Consider the following 18939-nt stretch of genomic DNA (forward strand, 5'->3'; position numbering starts at 1 on the left):
CTTCCCCAAGCCTGTAGCGCTGCATGGGGTTGTTGTGGCCGAAGTGCAGGACCCGGCACTTGGCCTTGTTGAACCTCATCCAGTTGGCCTCGGCCCATCGATCCAGCCTGTCCAGGTCCCTCTGCAGAGCCTTCCTACCCTCATCTTATCACAGGAATAGACATGGTTTAAAACTGGTTATGGAGGCGTTCCACTTTGCTATCAACTAGTAATTTGGACCAGATCTGGAATATTGCATGCAATTCTAATGCCCATCCTAATGAGGATATCTGAGAACTACCATAAATAGACCTATCTCTATCTCTTTAGTGGCTGCGGGGATGGTATTTGCAACAAGATAACTTTGGAAATAATGTATGATGACAACCATTAATGATACAGTAGGAGAAGAATATGATAGCTGTAGTAGTTAACTTTGCATTAGTTATGTCAAGAAATAGTTAGAAGAGAACACGACATTGAAAGAGAGAGATGGAAATGAGTTGGGGCTTTTCACAAACAAATGGCACAGTTTGTGCTATGTAAGTAATATCATTTTTACCTTATTTAGATTGATGGTAATGTGATTGTATTCAATTGCGTAGATTAAGATGATGACAGAGGAGTCTGTTAACCTGTGTTGATGATGAGTTCCAAGCTGTTCTTGAAACCTAGTCACTGAACTTAGATATGGTTTCTTTCCAATAGGTAATTTCCTTTAGTGTTCCTTGAAATAATCTTAGGTGCACCTAGGTTTTTATCATTGTTTTATTCATGTAATAATCATATATGCATAATTCATGTTTTAGCACACATCTGTTCTGTCTTATCTGCATTGCATTGTTCTTTACTTGCTGCATTATTAAGTGAAAAATCTTTTCATCTCTTGTACAAAACCTGGTCTTTTTTGGGCCTGCATAAACTCGTACTTTCCCATCTGCCAGCACTGGCAGGAAGATTGGTTCCTTAGAGGTGAATAAATGGAAGCTTTTAGCAAAGCTGTTGTCTTTTTCAAATGGAGATTATTTTTGAAAAACAATTTACACCCCTCATGGAAGATGCTTCTGAGGAAAGACTTTATTTGCTATTAGTCACATCTGCTCAGAATACCCATTAATGAGCATGTTTTTTCTTGATGTGGGAGGTAATTTTACAAATCTGCAGCCCTATTCAGACAGGACTTGAAGCCAGGTTTTGCATATTGTGGATGTTCTGGCATATGTTGACATCCTTTTCCTGGGGAGGATGGGAGAGCAGAATCTGTGAAAGATTCTAATTTAATCCCTGTATGGAGAAGGAAACCGTTAAACATGATACATCTTCTTACTGCATCTGTAGCTTTTCCCCCCAAACCACTCTTACCACTTTTTTTCATGTCCCTTTTATTATTTTTCTCTACATTGCTGTGACTAAAAATATCTTGATACAACTACTTTAAGCATTTGTCTACATCTTTTCTGTAGTGAATATTTTCATGTGGTGTCTAAGACTCATTGCCTTTACAGGTAAGTTCACATTCAATAGGTACTCTGAAATAATGTAGTTTAACCCACATTTTTAGTTTGATTTAGAATTTTCTCTGGGAACTTGCTTAAAATATTTTGTTCAGTAACATTTTTAGATTGCCAGCCAAATGCGTACTTGAGTTGTACATGCGCTGTCCCTGAAGAAGTTACAAGGAAGTTGCTAAAGTTAGTATTTTTTAAAAGGAATAAGGCTTTTAAATTCTTTATATGCTGTGTTGTAGTTGGCTCTAGAATGTGTAATTAGTAAAGCAACTTGCATTTATTTTTTTAAGGGAAGGTTTAACAGTTGCTTTTTTTTTCTAAAGCAAAAAGGACTACGGTGACTAATACTGAACAGTACTGTGTGCCAGCTTGGTTTCAGGTGAACTTGCTTGAGATGGTCCTGACTGAGCAGGAGGAAAACTGGTTTACATCTCTTGACCTCAGGATGGCTTGTCTTCCATATTGCTATCAGACCAAGCTATGTTTGCTTAGATGGCAATGATTATGATTCCTGTTAGTTGTTTTCTGACAGCCCTGAGGCTCCTTGCTGGGTGAGATGGTGACATCTCCTCTACAGCACTTTTCCGTGGCTAACGACTTGGTACGTTGTAGAGTTTTTCTATAAAGGTGGCTTTCTTGCCTGTTTCTTCTCGTTTGTGACAGGATTGTAGGACAGGTAATCTCTGTAATATCTTTAAATTTGTAGATGTCTTCCTCTTAAAAGTGTAGCTAGTATCAAGTTAATTCTCATGTCGGTACTAGGTAAGGGTGAGATGCCACTAAAGACTTTTGCTGTATAAGATTGGAGGCTTACTCAGGGAGGGGTAATTAATCCTTTTAGTACTTGCTTCGGCTTGGAGATATCTTGGGGAAGGAGTGCTACGAAGTATAACTTCTAATTGTACTTTTCTGGGCTTCTTTTATGTCTGTCTCTTCTTGGAAGTTACAAGTATCTTTAGGCTATTGATACTAAATGAATATTAAATTGGAATTTTGTTTACTCTTATTAACTCACCATGAAGCATCTAACTGTACTTGTTTTGCAGAGGTTCTGGAATTGTATTGCCTTCCAACCTTTTGTCACCTTGTAATGCTTTAATGTAATTCATATTTGCTGTACAATATGCGAATGTAGTCATTTAGGTTAACATCTATCTGCATTTGATGTCAAGGTCAAAGTTAAAAAAAAAAATCAAATAATGTTACTCCTTGATTATTACAAGGGTAAACAAGAAAAACTCATGAGTGCATACATCAGCACCTTAATCTAGAAACTGCTTAGCTTTGCAGTTTATGATCACTTTTTGAGAAAGTCACCTTGAACTTCGATCTATGTTAAATTTCTTTGGAGGACTTGGTGGGGTAGAAAGCATTCTTTGTCAGACATGTTTAACTATTTTCAGGTTAAGGCAGGAAGAAGGCATAAGTAAGTTTTTACTTCGTTGTTAGATACAAGACTGTAAAAACCAAAGTTTTAAATTTGTGATTTAGGACTGTACATGATTTTACATGACTGTACACTTGGAGCTTTTACTTCAAATCTGGAAGCAATGATTGGTACTTCAGAATTCAGCGGGAGCATCTTAATACCCTTAAGGAATAGTCATTGAAATATTTCTGTGTTTAGTAGTTCATTCTAAAGTATTTGGAAAAAGGGGTTGTTTATTTTGATCAGGCTTGGTTACAGAAAACTATTTTCAAGTTCAAATGCAATTTGAAAGAAATGGAGAAACTGAGACATAAACTCACAAAAAGAAAAGATGAGGTAACAACTTTTTTTGTATACAGTGTAATGAAGAGCTATGTGCTACTGTCTGAAGGAGAAAAGGTAAACTACTGTAGCAGTTTAACTTTTTTCTTCAAATTATGCTTTGACTTCAGCCTAATGACATTAAAATACATTTCAAGAGTTACATGTGATTCTGTTTCAAGCCCTGCAGAACCCTCTCTTTGCATCTTCTGCAAAGCTAAGATAAAAACCATTGATTGGTGTTCCTTGTTAACTAGCACTCTCTGATTTGTATGTCACAATTAAAAAAACCAAAAAGCCTCACGTAACTAAATTTTACAAGAAAAATTCACCAGTTGGTTATTTTGATTCAATCCTTATACTTTTATATAAATTATCTGTAGTATAGTTTGTGACAGCCTCACTGAACTGCAGCTTTTCTTCCATGTGGATGGCAGTGATTTAATGCTTAAGTAGAATAATGCGGTTGTCTAGCCTCAGCCTGCTTACATTGAGTTTAATTTTCCTATTTTAATTATGAGGGAGGATGTAGAGCTTGGTATCTATTTTCGGTTGCTCATAGCAGCTGCATTCCATGACCTTGGCATCACATTTTTTTTTTTATTTGAAAATAAAACCCTACAGTATGCTGCGTAGAATAACCATGGATTACTTAAGGGTATTTCTTTTTTTCTTTTGAACACTGGCCAAGTTTCACTTAAATCTGAACCCATGGTGCCCTATTTTAATAATATAGCTCTTTTCCATTAAGGCTAGAATGGCTTAGATTTTAAAACAACCTAAAAACTTAGAATATATTGCAGAAAAAGCAAAAATAGTGTTGCCATTGCTTTGTTTTGTTTTTTTTCCATGTGTACATTTTTGGAAAGTTGTGGGAGGGCTTTGTTTTTTTGACAAATTATTGTACTTTTGACAAATTATAATTAATTATTTTTTATTATGACAAATAATTTAAATTATTATTACCTAATGTGTGGTTTACCTGACAGCTGAGAAGCCGTTAACTTTGAGGTCTTTGGCACTAAGGCACTGCATCAGCTGCTCAGGTTGTGTGGCAGTAAAAGAGTATGAAAAAGCTGCCTTGATCACTTAGGGAAAGTGCATATACAGTTATCTATGAGGAAGTGCCGAGGTAGTGGAATTGCAAGATAATCGGTAGCAGCTGTATATGAAGAGACACTGTCAAGGCTGAGTTATGAGAAGGCTTTCTGTTTTTAATCGCATGGTGTGATTTTACAAATGTACTTGAGAAGTGCTTGCTTTTGCCACATATAAAAGCAATGCAGGGTTAATTTAAAGGTCTAATACAGGAAAGCTTACTTCCCGTTCTCAAATGGTCTGGCATTCTTTGGTTCACTGACTCTTTTCTGTGTCAATATCCTCTTTCATGAGCTTTCTATTAGTTTCCTGGTAATTTAAATCAAGCTGTTTTTACTATACTGTCTCCTGTTGTTTGGAATAATATTAGTAGTTCATCTTCAGATAATTTTCTGCCTCGGGAGGGAGAAGTGTCTATAGAGCACAGCTGTTGGAGGAAGTGCCCAAAGAAAGCATTATGCAGCAGCCCAAAATGCCCAAGTTTTTCTGGCAAGAGTTTTAGAAAATGCTACTGCCAAACAAAGATCTCTTAAAGGTATACATATCCTAATATTTCTGCTTTGTTAAAAAGAAACAAAAACATTATTTGCAATGCAGAATGTGTGAAATAATAATACTGTGATGTCAGTAAAATGGCAAAATTGTTACATATTTGGAGAAAACCAGGAAATCCTTGGTGGCGTCTGTTTCCTTTAAAAAAAATCAGAATGCTATTTGGGCATCTCACTTTCTGAGATGATATTCTTCAATATTAATACAGTAAAGAATGATTTGATAGAGAATTTCTCATTTGATCACTGTAAGCTCTCATTTAAGAGTGAAGGAATGAGATTTAACTTCAGATAAAATGGGGAACATTCTAATAGCTCTGTTTAGTTGTGTACGAGGAAGGCGATTAAACAACTTTTGGGTTGCTGACTTGTGCAGCATTTCCGGTATCATCAGTTCTACACATACCTCTAAGGGGGCTGTTTGTATACATGTGGGGTTCTGTTTACTAGTGAATCAAATGGGAGAGTGATTTCATTAAACAGTAATTGGTGAAGAACTTCATGAATTTTGACTGGTATTATGGGCCTATAATCTTGTCGTATCTAGTTTAATGCTAATTTGCTTCTTTAGGTAATTGTAATGCTTAATGGTATGTCTGTACCAGATAAGAAATCAGTTTTGGTGATTGCATGTATGGCTCTGTGTCAGGAAAATGAGGTCAATAAGGGAAAAACCTCATTTTCAGTAGGAGGATTTAGTGGAAATTACTGATGAGCATTACTGCTGGTAAAGGGGGCATGTAACCACTTACGCAAGTGAACTCCCTCTGTCCCTCCCTCCCCCCGCCCTGGAATAGAGGAGAGAAATCCAAGGGAAATTCTCCTGTCCTCCTTAGTGTGTATTAAGTTGGAGAAAGACTGACTTTTTTTGCTCAGCTTATTTCAAGCAAACAACTTATTCTCAAGCTTGTTCATTTTTCAAGAACGTCTAAAGGCAAAACAGTTCCCAAATTACTTTTAAGTTGTTTGGATGTGCTTTGTATTCCTCACATCTTAATGTAAAGCAAAATAGCAGTATACAAGTGCAGGTTGGGGAGGAGGAGAAGGAATTTGACACCCAACCCTTTGTGACAGGAGTCAGACAGGCAGAGAATGGAATAAGGCACCTGGGAGAAGTGCAGGGGGATCTGGGGTTTTCCAGTTACAAAGATACAGCAACTTGTAGAAGATCATTTGGAAGCTGGGGAACTTGCAGTACTTCAGTGGGTGGGGATGTTCATAAACTGAAAATCCAAACAGTTCTTTTCAGTTTGGAATCTGATGGGATTTTGGTTATCCCATCCCTGCTGTAGCTTGGTGCTAATAAAATCACAAGGATGAAACTCATGCTGTAGTCTGTCCCAAGACAGGTATGCTTTCAATATTGTAGAAGATTCAAGTGTGAGGCAGTATCCTTTTTTTTTTTTTAACATAGGTTACGATAGTCTCAAGAATTTGCACTGGCTAAGTCCTTTTTAGGCCTTGCTTGCGAGTAGGGGAGCTAATAGTATTGCTTTGATTTTGCTTGTGATGTGACATGCAGACAAGTAATGAGAGCCTGTCTGATGCCTTTCACTCATGAGTAGACAGAAATTCTTGTGCAATTGTGTGGTCTTTTAAAAAACTTCAGAAAACTAAAGGTATACAAGTATTTGGCTGACTCCTGCTTGTTCAAGGTTATTCTGGTGCTGGGACCACCTGAACTTGTCAGTAAAGACTCTGTGACCTTGGGAACTGTCTGTTCCCCTAACATGGGGGAATGGGAGCATCTGTCTTCTAAATATCACTATCTTGGACATTATGTGCTGGCCTGTATAGAGAGTTTATTACTTCCCCATGAAAGACATGTCTGCCAACAGCAGGAAGTGATCTGAGCTTTGTACGTAAAATGGGCTGGTTTCTCAGCTCAAGCATGTGGCCAAATCGCACTCCTTTGCAAACCGTAGACTATTGTGCTTTGATTTATCTGCCTGGATTGAAAGTATCATTTCTTTTAATTATTTCATTGTATTTCTGTTCTTGTCACACATTTGTTTTGCACCTCAGTTATTACTCTGTTACTAGTCTTACATAATGAAAGGAAACATTTTAAAAGCTCTGAATGAAAATGCCTAATTCCTGTTTGTAGACAAGACCTTAGTCGGTTGTGCAAAATGTTTGTAGTCAAATATTCCGCATCTAATCTTGAAAGTAAATTGACCATATGCTTGAAGGGCTTCTCCTTTTAAGTAGTTTAAGATGAACTGTAATAATTGCTGTGGTCTCGTTAATACGCACTGTAATTTGGATCATATGTTCTACTGTGAATGGTTTTTATACAGTGTGCACCTCATGTCAGCTAAATTTGGTCTGCATTATTAGCCTTACAACTATGGAGAAACTATTAAATACACAAATATAAAAATAAAATCCTCCTGGTTATGTGCAGAAAAATAAAAATAAAACAAGATATTTGGTATTAAGCAGGCTGTAAGTTTTTTTTTTTAAAGAAATTTTTCTTGGCTTTATTGAAAATTGAATTCCATATGTTGAGTTCCTCTGAGCCCCTTTTTAAGAAGAAAGCAAAAAAAAGTACTGAAATCCTGCCACAAGAGGGCCTTTCTTACAGAGTCTTTGAAAAAATACTTCTGGGAAAGGATGTGAGCAATCTTTGAACTATCAATGAGGATTAGTTGTGGTCTGAATGCATGTCTTTGTGATATTCTGAAAGACGTTTTGAGCGTGGTGACTTAGTTCTTGCCTACCCCATTTGTCATATTTTATAACCATTGCTTGTATGCAGTGGAAGTGCTTCTTGGAGTTCAGTATTGGTATGAAAGCATTACTACTGCAGAGATAGATGAATGGATATCTAAAATATTGTCAAAATACAGAAAACTTACACAAAAGTGTTTTGGTTTTTTTGCAGTTGCCTTGTAGAAGGAGATGCTAAAGAAGAAATCTTGCAGCCTCCAGAACCTCAGCCAGTACCACCAATCTTAACACCATCTCCCCCATCAGCTTATCCAACAGTCACTACTGTGTGGCAGGACAATGATAGATACCATCCAAAGCCAGTTTTGCACATGGTTTCGTCAGAGCATTCAACAGACCTCAATGAGAATTATAATAAGTCAACAGAACATTCAGGGAAGAATGAACCCAGTGAACGTGCAGAGAAGAGGCTGGAGCGCAACTTAAGTTTTGAAATCAAGAAGGTACCTCTTCAGGAGGGACCACGAAGCTTTGATGGGAACTCCCTGTTGAACAGGGGGCATGCAATTAAAATTAAGCCTGTGTCATCCTGTGTAGTTGATAAGAGCTTTAAGCCACAGGAACAGATTTCAGGGGATTTATTTGTAGATGCTTCTCAAAACTCATGTACGGAATGCAGCGTGCCACAGTCTAGCACAGCCTTAATACCTTCACCAGAAAGTCTGCAGAGTCAGCAGGTTTCTGATACTCCACCAAGACCAGATCGTCTGCCTCTGACAGAAAAGGGACATGCCACGTGGTCGCTGCATGGGCCTGAAAATGCACTGCGTACATCAGTGTCTGAAGACATGTCTTCAGACATCTTATGTCATGGTGTTAAAACTCTCTCTCTGGTATCAAACACCACAGTTGAACATCCTTCCAGTGATAATGTTGGTCATACTACTATTTCTGTTCGAGCACCCCTCTGTTTTACTAATCCGCTTCATTCAGATGATTCTGACACAGATGAGATGAACTTTGATGGAGCCATGAGCAAAAGCGCATCTAATGTTTCAACCGCAAGTGCCACAGTTTCTGCTGCCACTAATACTGAAAACATTTCTGCCAGAAAAGTATTGCCAATGTCTATTGCTAGGCAAGACTTAACAGCCATAACATGTTCTGAAGATGACAAAGGTAGGTTTCATTGTGATTCAGAAGTGCTACTCTTGAACCTGGTTGCATCTTTAGAGTTGGACAACATAAATTTCTTTACAATGCAGTTTTCTAAGTGTAAATCTAAACAGCGTAGTATGGCAGCTTCAGAAGGGGTGCAACTCTCTTCCTCCACATTTTTGTTTTGCATGTGAGCTATGTCTGTTACACTGTTGGTACTACAGACCTTGATAAACTGCTTCAAAAGCCTTCTTGCGAGGTGTGAATGCATTCTCAATTGCAGGTTTCGGTGTTATTGGTTGGCGCGTTTTTTTTTTCCTCCACATCCGATTTCATGGAAATGTCTATAATAATGGCAGTTTTGAGTAGTCGAAGTATTTTAAACAGGCTTGTCCAAACACACGTCAAATTCATGCTTACTGGTTGATGTCCTGGTCCTAAAAATGTAGACGTAACCTCTTTCACTGTATCAGTCTTTGACTCCCGCATTTTAATAGCATTGTAAATATTTAACCCTGCTTTCCTTTTTTGCTGTACATGGCCAGGGGGAGACAAAGCGATGTTGTTGTTCATCTAAAAATCCAAGTTTTGCTTTAGTAGTGCTTTGAAAATTATTCAGTTGCTTTTAATCTTTTACTGCTTTTTGGAATTTTTTGAGCAAGGAAAGTTTGCAAGACTGCTTCTGCAAAAAGTTACAACATCACTTATTGAAGGCAAAAGGGTCCTAAAATGTGCAGATTCAGCTTTCAGTCAGGCTGGCACACTTAGATCAGATGGAGGACATAGCTGGGAAGAACAAATTATGCCTTGGCAACTGCCTGTGCGAAGTCCAACAAAGCGTGTAGTAAGGCTGTGGAGCTGAAAGAAGAACACGAGCTTCTGTATTTAGACCAGACTCTTGTGCTAGGAGCTCCTTACAGTGATGGCCTTGCTTCAGAAGTCTGTGCAGACTACGTGACTTTCTGAGGTGAAATGGGGCTCAGTGTATGATGCAAGATGCAGAGCCAGCTGTATTGAAAATACTTGCTTTGTGAACTAAGTTTTCACCAAAAGTCATATATTCAGAAACGTGAACTATTTTGCAGCTTTAAAAACAATCTGTTCCTATAGATTTTGTGATATTACATATACGCACAAAACAATACTTGCACATAGATGTACGTTTTTAACCCTGTGACACTTTAAAAATGCTCTGCATAGCAACAACAAAGCCCTTTATGTCATAGTTACTTCAGTGTTTATACTGAGCAGTCCTCCTTGAATTTGGTTTTGGTAGATTTGCGTGCTATAGTATTTTTCCAACACTCCTTTTAGCCAGGCTTTTTTCCTTCTTTCCCAGGGTAATCATTTTTTATCACTGTTTGAAAATCATTACCTCTCTACACATCTCTTTATGTAGATACTGTAAGAACATGCAAATAAAATAAGTGATACGTCATAAATATGATAAAGAATGGGAGAAACGTCACTCAAGAATTTTTCATGTAACTGCATATCAGAAACATCCTGTAGTAACAGTACAGCCTTTGTGCTGCTGGTATGTTGCTGATTTAACAGGAATGGCTTAAAATGTTTATATTAATTTTTTTATAATTTATCTCTTGTTATTGAGGGTGTATCTCTTCCCTTTCGTGCGATAGTGAACACTTCCCATTTTATATTCAGGTTGCAGGTCTTGTAATCCGTCTCGGACTCAAGAATATAGGGTTAGATCGCTTTGCACCAGTGATCCGAAATCATGTTTTATAGTGGCATTTTCATACTTGTTCAGGACTTTTCTGTCTGAAGCTGGGGATGTATGATCATCAGTGAAGCTTGCCTGTGAACTTACTAGCACCCTAGTTGCTTAACCATAACTGTTGGTGTGCATGATCTTACCGCATAATTAAATCCTCCTTTTAATTCAAACAAAGTGAAAAGTAGTTGTATGCTGAGGTTAAAAAAACCCCAAACAACAACAACAAAAAAAGCCAAACTAAAACAAAACCTAAAAAACTCACTTTCAGTTAGTGCATACTCCATAGTGACCTTATTTGCTGATTTTACAGAGACTGTTTCAATAAATGAAGGTTTTCTTATACTGTATAGTAAACTTGAGATGGAGCAGGTCTCAGAGAAGTCCCTTTGAACACAGTGCCTTCTAAAATGTGATGGAGTTCCTGTCCCTGCTGCTGGCATGTTGGCAGGGCCAGCTTCATGGCTTCATTAGTTGAAACATGTCTTCATCTTTTTATGAATCTTGTGTAGAATACAGTTGGCAGATGAGACTTCTTATGGCAGCAGGTACTTTGATTTGTTTTAAACCTTTAATTTCTACTCCAAATTCCTTAGCAGGCAGGAATGGGGCTTTTGCTGCCAGAGCAGCTTCTGTTAGTACACTCCTGAGAGGCAAGAGGAAATGGGCTGGAGACAGGATGTGTTACTGGCAACAACAGTAGCCTTCTCTGGCTCCTATTTACCCTTCTGGCTAGTAAACCTTGCACTAGACTGTTTAACTAGTTTATATTGGTGGTGTGGGACCCAGCCTGGGTGGGCCCCGAGATGGACTTGGGAAGCAAAACTGAGACTTAGGGCTTTAGAGAAGCTGTTAATGTGGAGCTTCCCTAGAACTTACTGTCGCACGATGCAGTCCCGAAAAGCGGTGTTCATAGAATCATAGAGTAGTTTGGGTTGGAAGGGATCTTTAACAGTCATCTAGTCCAACCCCCCTGCAATGAACAGGGACATCTTCAGCTAGATCAGGTTGCTCAGAGCCCCGTCCAACCTGACCTTGAATGTTTCCTTGAACATTTCCAGGAATTGCTTAATGTCCTTGCACCGTGCAATCTAGCTGTGCTGTCTTGACTTCGGAAGTAAGTATGGTTAGAGCCACTTAAGGGCAAATAAAAATGGCTGCTCATCAGCAGTAAGTTACTGTCATCGGCATAGCTCAAGAGCTCATACATATTTTCAACAAGCTTCTTACCATGGTTTGGGAGCTTCATTAGTGGTTCAGTTAGTAGGCACCAACTGTGTATAGTTACCAGTATCTACAGAAGAGTTCAGGAAGCCAGTGTGTTGTAATGAGCTTAACTATCTCTTGCAGTGGCTGCAAATAGACATGTAATGAACTGCAATTAAATTACAATAACTACTGTGGTTACAGTTATTGGCAAGTTACTTGTTCAAGAAGCAAATGATATTGCTCCAGTGCAGACTGTTAATTCTGCTTATACTCTGTTGCTGAAAGACTGAAGAAAACGTATTCATTGGAGTTGCTGAGGTTTTTTTCTCCAAATGATTTAGAGTGAAAATGTATTCTACTTTTCTTTCTTCCATCACATACAAACTGGTTCTTAGCCCCTTAATGTGAAGATAACGTTGTTAGCATGGAGTTGCTCCCAAGCTGTTAGCATGGTAAAACAAAACAGTTTATAGCATTTAGAGCAAATTTTCCTTTTGCTTTAAAGTTCATACGAAGTTTAGGATGATCTCACGTATCAAAAGATCAACTTCTAAAAATCTAGGAGGAAAATTTAAGTGTGTTTTTTAACTTATCTAAATGTCATATTTGATTTAGATGCTGATACTAGTGAAGATTCCTCTCCCCCGCTCCCAGAAAGAACACCAGAATCATTTGTATTAGCAAGTGAACAGAGTGAGTCTTTAATGTTTTGTGATAATTGGGGATAAAATGTGAAATGCATTTCAGTATTGTATTTGAATGCCCCTGCTTTTTGGTTAATCTTAAAGTGTTGGAGCAAACTGTAAAATGGAATGAAATCTAGCATGTGTAATGGCTTATTTTGAGATTTAACTTTCACAAGCCCTTGAACGCAGTCAAACTATTTCTCATTTTCTGACTAAGCATGCTGTTACATGATATTTAAGTATATTGGAGACTTCAATATTGATTTTAGTGGAGCTGGTTTTCAATCTGAAGGGTATGGAAATGAGTTACAGTGGGGAAATGCAATAAAGTTAGGGGATTCCCCAGCTATTTTAGGTAGTTTCCTACTGCTCCCAGGTAGGGAATGGCAAAACACATGAACAGTGCTTATCTGATTCTCCTTTCCTGGGCAAAGGAAAGATAATGACATTTCATGCTGCACTGCATCTAGTGAACAAGCCCAGTTTATTTAAGTTTAACATAGTTTACTCTTTGCCTGTATCAAAAGGTTAACTGAAAGAAAAAACTGACACTTACAAATGGTGTGCTTATATCTTCATATTTCATTCATCAAGCCAGTAATGGTAGAATACAAAAAAGATTAATTGACGTGAAGTGATAAATTAGGTTGACGTTTGGTATCTTGCAAAAAACCTAGTGTGGTGTAGTTATTTACTGAGGCTTTTGTTTAGTGTCACTTTGTGAAACTTTCAAAACTTCTTGGCTGAAGTAGTTAGTATAGATATTTTCAGCATAAAAACATTGAAGTTTTGCAAATATGTCCCTTGAGCATCATAAGCATAGGTAGTTCGGAGTCAAAGTGATCCTTTCTTTGGATATTACCGACTTGCTTCTTTTCTGTGAGACCACAAGAAACAAAGCTTTTTTTCTTTAAAAAAAAAACCAAAACTCTTTGGGACTGGAATCACTAAAACCACTTCAATTTTGATTGTGTTTTTGCATGATGTCAGTAAACGACAGGTATGGCTGTCCTGACTTGTGTGTTTTCTTTACTTAGTATGTCTTTTTCAGATCTACTATTATTGCACAGCTGGTATAACAAAATTTTAAAAAGATTAGGAGAATTAGCTTCTTTTTCAATATTGGTTAGGAACCCCCAAATGAAGGAATTGAACATCCACAATGTAAACACTTCAGTCTTGTGTTTTGAATTATGTTGTGGAGTCTTCCCTTATCTTGAAAGCTCTTTGTGTGAAGAGAGATTCATGCTTGTAAAAAAGCATTTAATTTAAAAAAAGTTGCATTATAGCACATTTCTAATGCTGTGTTCTAATGCTGCATCATGGAGAGAACTCAAGTAAGTTGAGTTTGATTGAATTTTTCCTAGGCACGCCCTTGCTGAAGCCAGTTATGATTGCACAGTCTGAGTGGAGCGTATCGCGTGACCAGCATCTCCCTGAACAAACAGTCTCTGCAGTAAGTATAGGAGACAGTCTGTACTAATCAGTCATTTCTAATTTGGTTGGGAGCTACAACAAAAAGCAAAATGCATACTTGTGAAAAGTTATAGCTGTTGAACATCTACAACTAGCCAGTTTTTCCTCTGCCTGAGCTGCTGAACTGATGCATTAAGAGCATGTTTTCTTTCCAAGAAAACTATCTGGTTTTCTAAGTTCAGCAATACTTTTAAAAGTCATCCTTAATATACTTTAAATTATGGCTTTAAGAGTATAGGTATGCTGTTTTTATGGAGCTTGCTGTCTGCCCTTAATCGATCATAGGCTAATTCAAGCTGGAGGAGAATTGCAGTCTCTAGTCTAACCTGCTGCATGAAGCAGGGACTCATACCAGGCTCAGGGCTTTATCTAGTTGGGTCTTGAAAACCTCCAGAGATGGAGACTTCATATCCTCTGTGGGCAACCTGTTTCACTGCCTGATAAAATTTTTCCTTATATCCATATTTATTTTAAACGAACCCTTTTCTGCTCATCAGATTTCACTTTTCACATCAGTCTACTAGTTGCTTAAAGTCATCCAGCGTAAGCAGCTGACAAAACTTCAAAAGCATATAAATCCTCTTTACATTCATGCCTTTTTTTCATGCACCCCCAATACACTTTACAGCCACCTTTACACACCACTTAAAAATTTAACGAAAAAGATAGATGTGAATTTTCAGGGACTGTAAATTTAGTATGGGAACTAAACTACCTAATTTTGCAAATAATTTGTAATGTGACAATTTTAACTTTTTATTAAATATTAAGTAAGGTTCTGATAGTAAATTCATTATTAACTACTGTAGCATTTTTTGTCAGTGTTACAGCAAGTCAGAAATGTAGGAGCAAGTAGGTATTTCCACGGATGTTGTATATTTTTTGAAGATGTTTTCATCATCTTAAATTTCTGGTGTTCTTTTAGTATTTTGGAAGCATTTTATAGAATTATTTTAAATGTTTCTCATTAACAGGGTTTAACAACAACTTCACCTGTACTACCTGGTTTATTATTTTTTTAAATACTAAAAGGAGTGTTTTTTCCACTTGTTAATCTGTCTAGTAACCCCATAAGAGTGGAAAGCTCAAGTAACCTAACCATTTGAACTGATAAAGTGTTTTGGGAGTATTTTTATTAGAAGATTAGAAACTACTGGGGAGAAATTTTTCTCCTGGAAATTCACAAATATTTCATGATGTAACCTTGAAATAAACGTATACATATGATTACTTCAAAAGCTACTTCCAACCCACGATGCTTTAATTTCATTGGCAAATCTCTAAAAATTACAGTAGTCTTGCAACAAGTCCACCTCTTACTTCAAAATACCTTTTTCCTACTGAACAAAAATTTGTCTGAACTTGGCTTTTGCTCTGAAGATATCTAAATATTTTGTCAAAACACCGGCATTTCTGAAAAGGCCTTATGTTTTTAAAGCTTCTAAGGTTTTCTGAGGAATCAAGTTACAATTTAAAAATTAATATTAAACTTTGGGTATGCTAAAATAATGAAGACCAAAAATACTGAATTTAAATGCATATTATAATAATTATTTTTTCAGCTTAATTAGAACCTTTCCAAGTTATCGCAATAGAAATTGTAGAAGTTGGTGAATTAATTTCTTTAATCTCATAAAGACAGGAGTAAACCTGAAATAAGTTCAGCAGTGATGTGTGTATATACATGTGTATGTATGTTGCATAGTTACCAGTGTCTTTAATTTTTGATCTTCTGAAAAGGCTTCAGTAAGAAGTGTAGGTCAGCTGATGTTTAACTTTGCAGCAACCTGCTTCAGCAGTAAGCTTGTGTCTGCCATGTATCTTCTGTGTATGCTTGTACAGTCCATTTGGAGCTGCATGTTAAATACCTGGTAGATTTTTTAAAATAGTTTTCAGAAACATTACTTGCTATTAGGGTGATTATATAAGTAATGCAACAGATAGTTACTTATGTCTTCTTAAGCACCTTTAGTTTAGAAAGAATGTGAACAGATGCATTTATTTTGATATATAAAATATATCAAATTTTTGTACTGTGAGCTCTTGCTATAAATAGGTGCTACATGGGAATTTAAATATCCATACAAACTTCAAAAAAAAAAAAAAATTGTATTTGGTGAACAGGAGTGTGTCACTGTCATTCAACATCTGCTTCATAGAAAACATACTTCAAAATTGTTTAAGAAATGAGAAATTGGCTTTTAAATCTTTATTTTTGTAAAGAATATTTGATGCAAGTTGTGTTCTGGCCTGAGCTGTACTTAAAAATAGTGTTCACACAGTGCTGACTAAATGAACGTTACAGTAAGGGAGGTGTGTGTGTTTTCCAGATCGTCCTGAAAGAAACAACAAAACACCAACTGACGTTTTACCTCAGATTTCTTTTTCTGGTTCCACTGATATGAGAGGTCAAACTTCAGAATTTCCTGCAGAAGTAACAGATATTGGTAATTACAATTCATTCAAAACATAATCACTAGATAATGTAAACAGAAGATTCATTAACCGTACTAGTTTGGATAGCTGCTACTACTGTCTCCCTCCACCGTGCTGAGGTGCAGAACCCAGACAAGTAAGCCTGCCTTGTCTCTTCAGCATCGCTGAAAGAGTTTTTCTGAGAATGAGCGATGCAGTCATTCTTCACTTTGTCTTTTAGAGTGTATGAAATATGGAGTTAGTCAAATGGGATATAATTTCTGTAGAGCACTGAAAACTTGCAGAAATAATACCCGAGAAAATGGCTTTGGTACACAAAGAAGGTTAAAAAAAAAAAAAATCAATAAATGATACCAAAGGCTGTAATACTGTATTTACTGAGAAGTACTTTCCAAGTGAGGTTTAAATAGTGAACTATAAATATAAATTCTTCCTGTTTGTATTTCCTATGGCCATAGTACCTTTAGAACTCTTAATGCTACAAAGTCATTTTCTAGCCCTGAGAATAAACCTCTTCCCTAAGAGCTGGAGCATGTCTTACAGTGATCTTCTGACGGCTGCCAACATTTGTGAGACTGTGTTGTCCGAGCGGACAGAAGTATTAAATTCATTTCTTTCCTTAGGTTTTGGTAACCGCTGTGGAAAGCCCAGAGGACCAAGAGAGCCACCTTCAGAATGGACATGATCCAAGAACCAATGGACATGCTATCAATAAATTATACTGGAAAACTTAAGTGCCACTGAGAACTAGAAAAATAGTATTCCACTTTTTTGGGGGACGACTAACAGAGAGCAGTGTAGATCTAACTACCAAATGGTACACTCTTACAGTACATCCCACGCAAAACCTTCAACATTGTTCACAACAGTGGATTCCAGTATTACAACTTAACTTTTTGCTGGGGCCATCTACCTGCCTTATTACACTTAGGAGAAAGTATTACATATGATTTATTTTGTAACTTCAAGTATTATTGCCTTAATGTCTTTTAACCCTGTTACACGCTGCTTGTAGACATATGTTAATATAGTAATACTTTTGACAGATTGTGTTTATGGACTACTTTTTGCTAATGTTTGATTACCATGTATGCATTATTTTGTATATGTACAGGGCAAGTAAGTATATAATTTGATAAAGTTGCAATCATAAAATATTAACAGAAGATGTAAGAAATCTCTGCATGATCTAAATTTTTGTGTACCTTATTTGTAAATTATTTGCCCTGAAGTTTTAGAAACTAGTTTCTGGGGTTTTTTACAAAAATTGCTGGACACACACAGCCAGAATTGCAGGTTAGCAGAGATAAAGATTGTAATACATTTTGTAAATTGTAAGCAAAAGGTTATTTTTATATTATATACTGTTTAATTGTCAGACCTAATTTGTTCTGGTTTTCATCTAGTCATGGAGATTCAGTAAGTGCCTTGGAACAGTATTGAATTCTCTTAGCCTGTGTATGTTACTTCAGTGTTTTGAGTTCATCTGGAATTAGATTATCAAAAATATTTGTACGTTTCTAGTATATTTGACCTGCCAGTAAAAGAGAAACCATTCTACATAATCAACACTTCTTAGTTTTCATTTTAATGTTTCATCAGTTGCAATCTTTAGAAAAATCATCTCTATCAACTTTCTGTATAATAGGATTTTACAGTTTTAATATGGCGTGTTTCTTATTTGGGAAAACGAGAACACACTGGTAAAAGGACTGTTTAAATACCACTGTCTTCTCTTACAAATGGTAAATACAATTTTTGTTGTTCAGCGACTGTGTATGTTAGAAAGCAACTTATATGAAGGTTCACATAGAGCCCTTGCAGCTACACTGTATCTTGACAATATATTATGTCAAGAGTTAATCCTTATAAGGATTCCTTACTTAAACTTTTCTGTAATACAATCTTTAAATTAAAGAAAGTCAAAATCTCACTATGGGTGTTTTTACTCTTAGGAGAAAAACTGTATTCAGAAGCAAACTAAAATAGAGTGAAGGATGGCAGTCTGGCTTAGCTTATAAATCTTGTACTTGAACAAAATAATGACCCTCAGGACCTTATTTTTAGTAACTACTTTAAAAAGCTAGCAATAATGCCAGAGAAGTGAAGAAGAATGTTCAGAGGAAAAATGTTTATTTTAGGTAATGAAACTATCTATTAATCTGAACTTTAGCCATGGAAACATGAGGTCTAATTTACTACTTGTACCTTTAGGGCCTCTCTGCTAAAAGAGAGCTAATGCCCAGGTAGCAGCCCTGTTATACCTTCCAAAGGGTATGTAACTTGCAGTGACTGCCTTTGTGGATTAATCACCGTGCATTTGGTGCACAACAGACTGCCTGGCTGGGGAGCTCTTTCAAAGAACTGTACGCACTATACTTAACTTCCCATGGATATAGTTTTGCAATTATTCATTTAAAAATAAGTAATTCAATGATATATGCCATTTGGGATAACCTATATCAACTAGATTCCTGCTTTGTAAACAGTTCAGACAGCTGGAATATCTTGCAGTTGGCAGAATAAAGTTGGCCTGAACTTTGTTCCCCTTCCCCTGCATTGAAGATGATTAGCTTAGACTTTCACTCTTACAGACCTCCTGCGGTTCTGTAGTGCATGGCGGGCTGTCATTACTGCTGGACAGTCCAAATCATTGTAACTTTTTGAAACAATAGTTAAA

At 36.8% G+C, this 18939-nt stretch overlaps 1 protein-coding gene across 1 annotated transcript in view; it reads left to right on the forward strand.

The window, feature by feature from the left end:
* PTPN12 (protein tyrosine phosphatase, non-receptor type 12) overlaps positions 1-18192 on the forward strand; it is a 46665-nt gene extending 28473 nt beyond the window's left edge. Inside the window, exons 12-17 of the mRNA XM_009289071.1 lie at positions 7774-8738; positions 12277-12354; positions 13715-13803; positions 14798-14828; positions 16154-16270; positions 16883-18192. Of these exons, the coding sequence (XP_009287346.1) occupies positions 7774-8738; positions 12277-12354; positions 13715-13803; positions 14798-14828; positions 16154-16270; positions 16883-16944 (1342 nt within the window). The 3' untranslated portion in view covers positions 16945-18192. The remainder of the gene's footprint in view (positions 1-7773; positions 8739-12276; positions 12355-13714; positions 13804-14797; positions 14829-16153; positions 16271-16882) is intronic.
* The last annotated feature ends 747 nt before the right edge of the window (positions 18193-18939 follow it).

The sequence above is a fragment of the Aptenodytes forsteri genome, unplaced genomic scaffold (assembly GCF_000699145.1).
Source record: "Aptenodytes forsteri isolate BGI_AS27 unplaced genomic scaffold, ASM69914v1 Scaffold137, whole genome shotgun sequence".
Taxonomy (NCBI): domain Eukaryota; kingdom Metazoa; phylum Chordata; class Aves; order Sphenisciformes; family Spheniscidae; genus Aptenodytes; species Aptenodytes forsteri.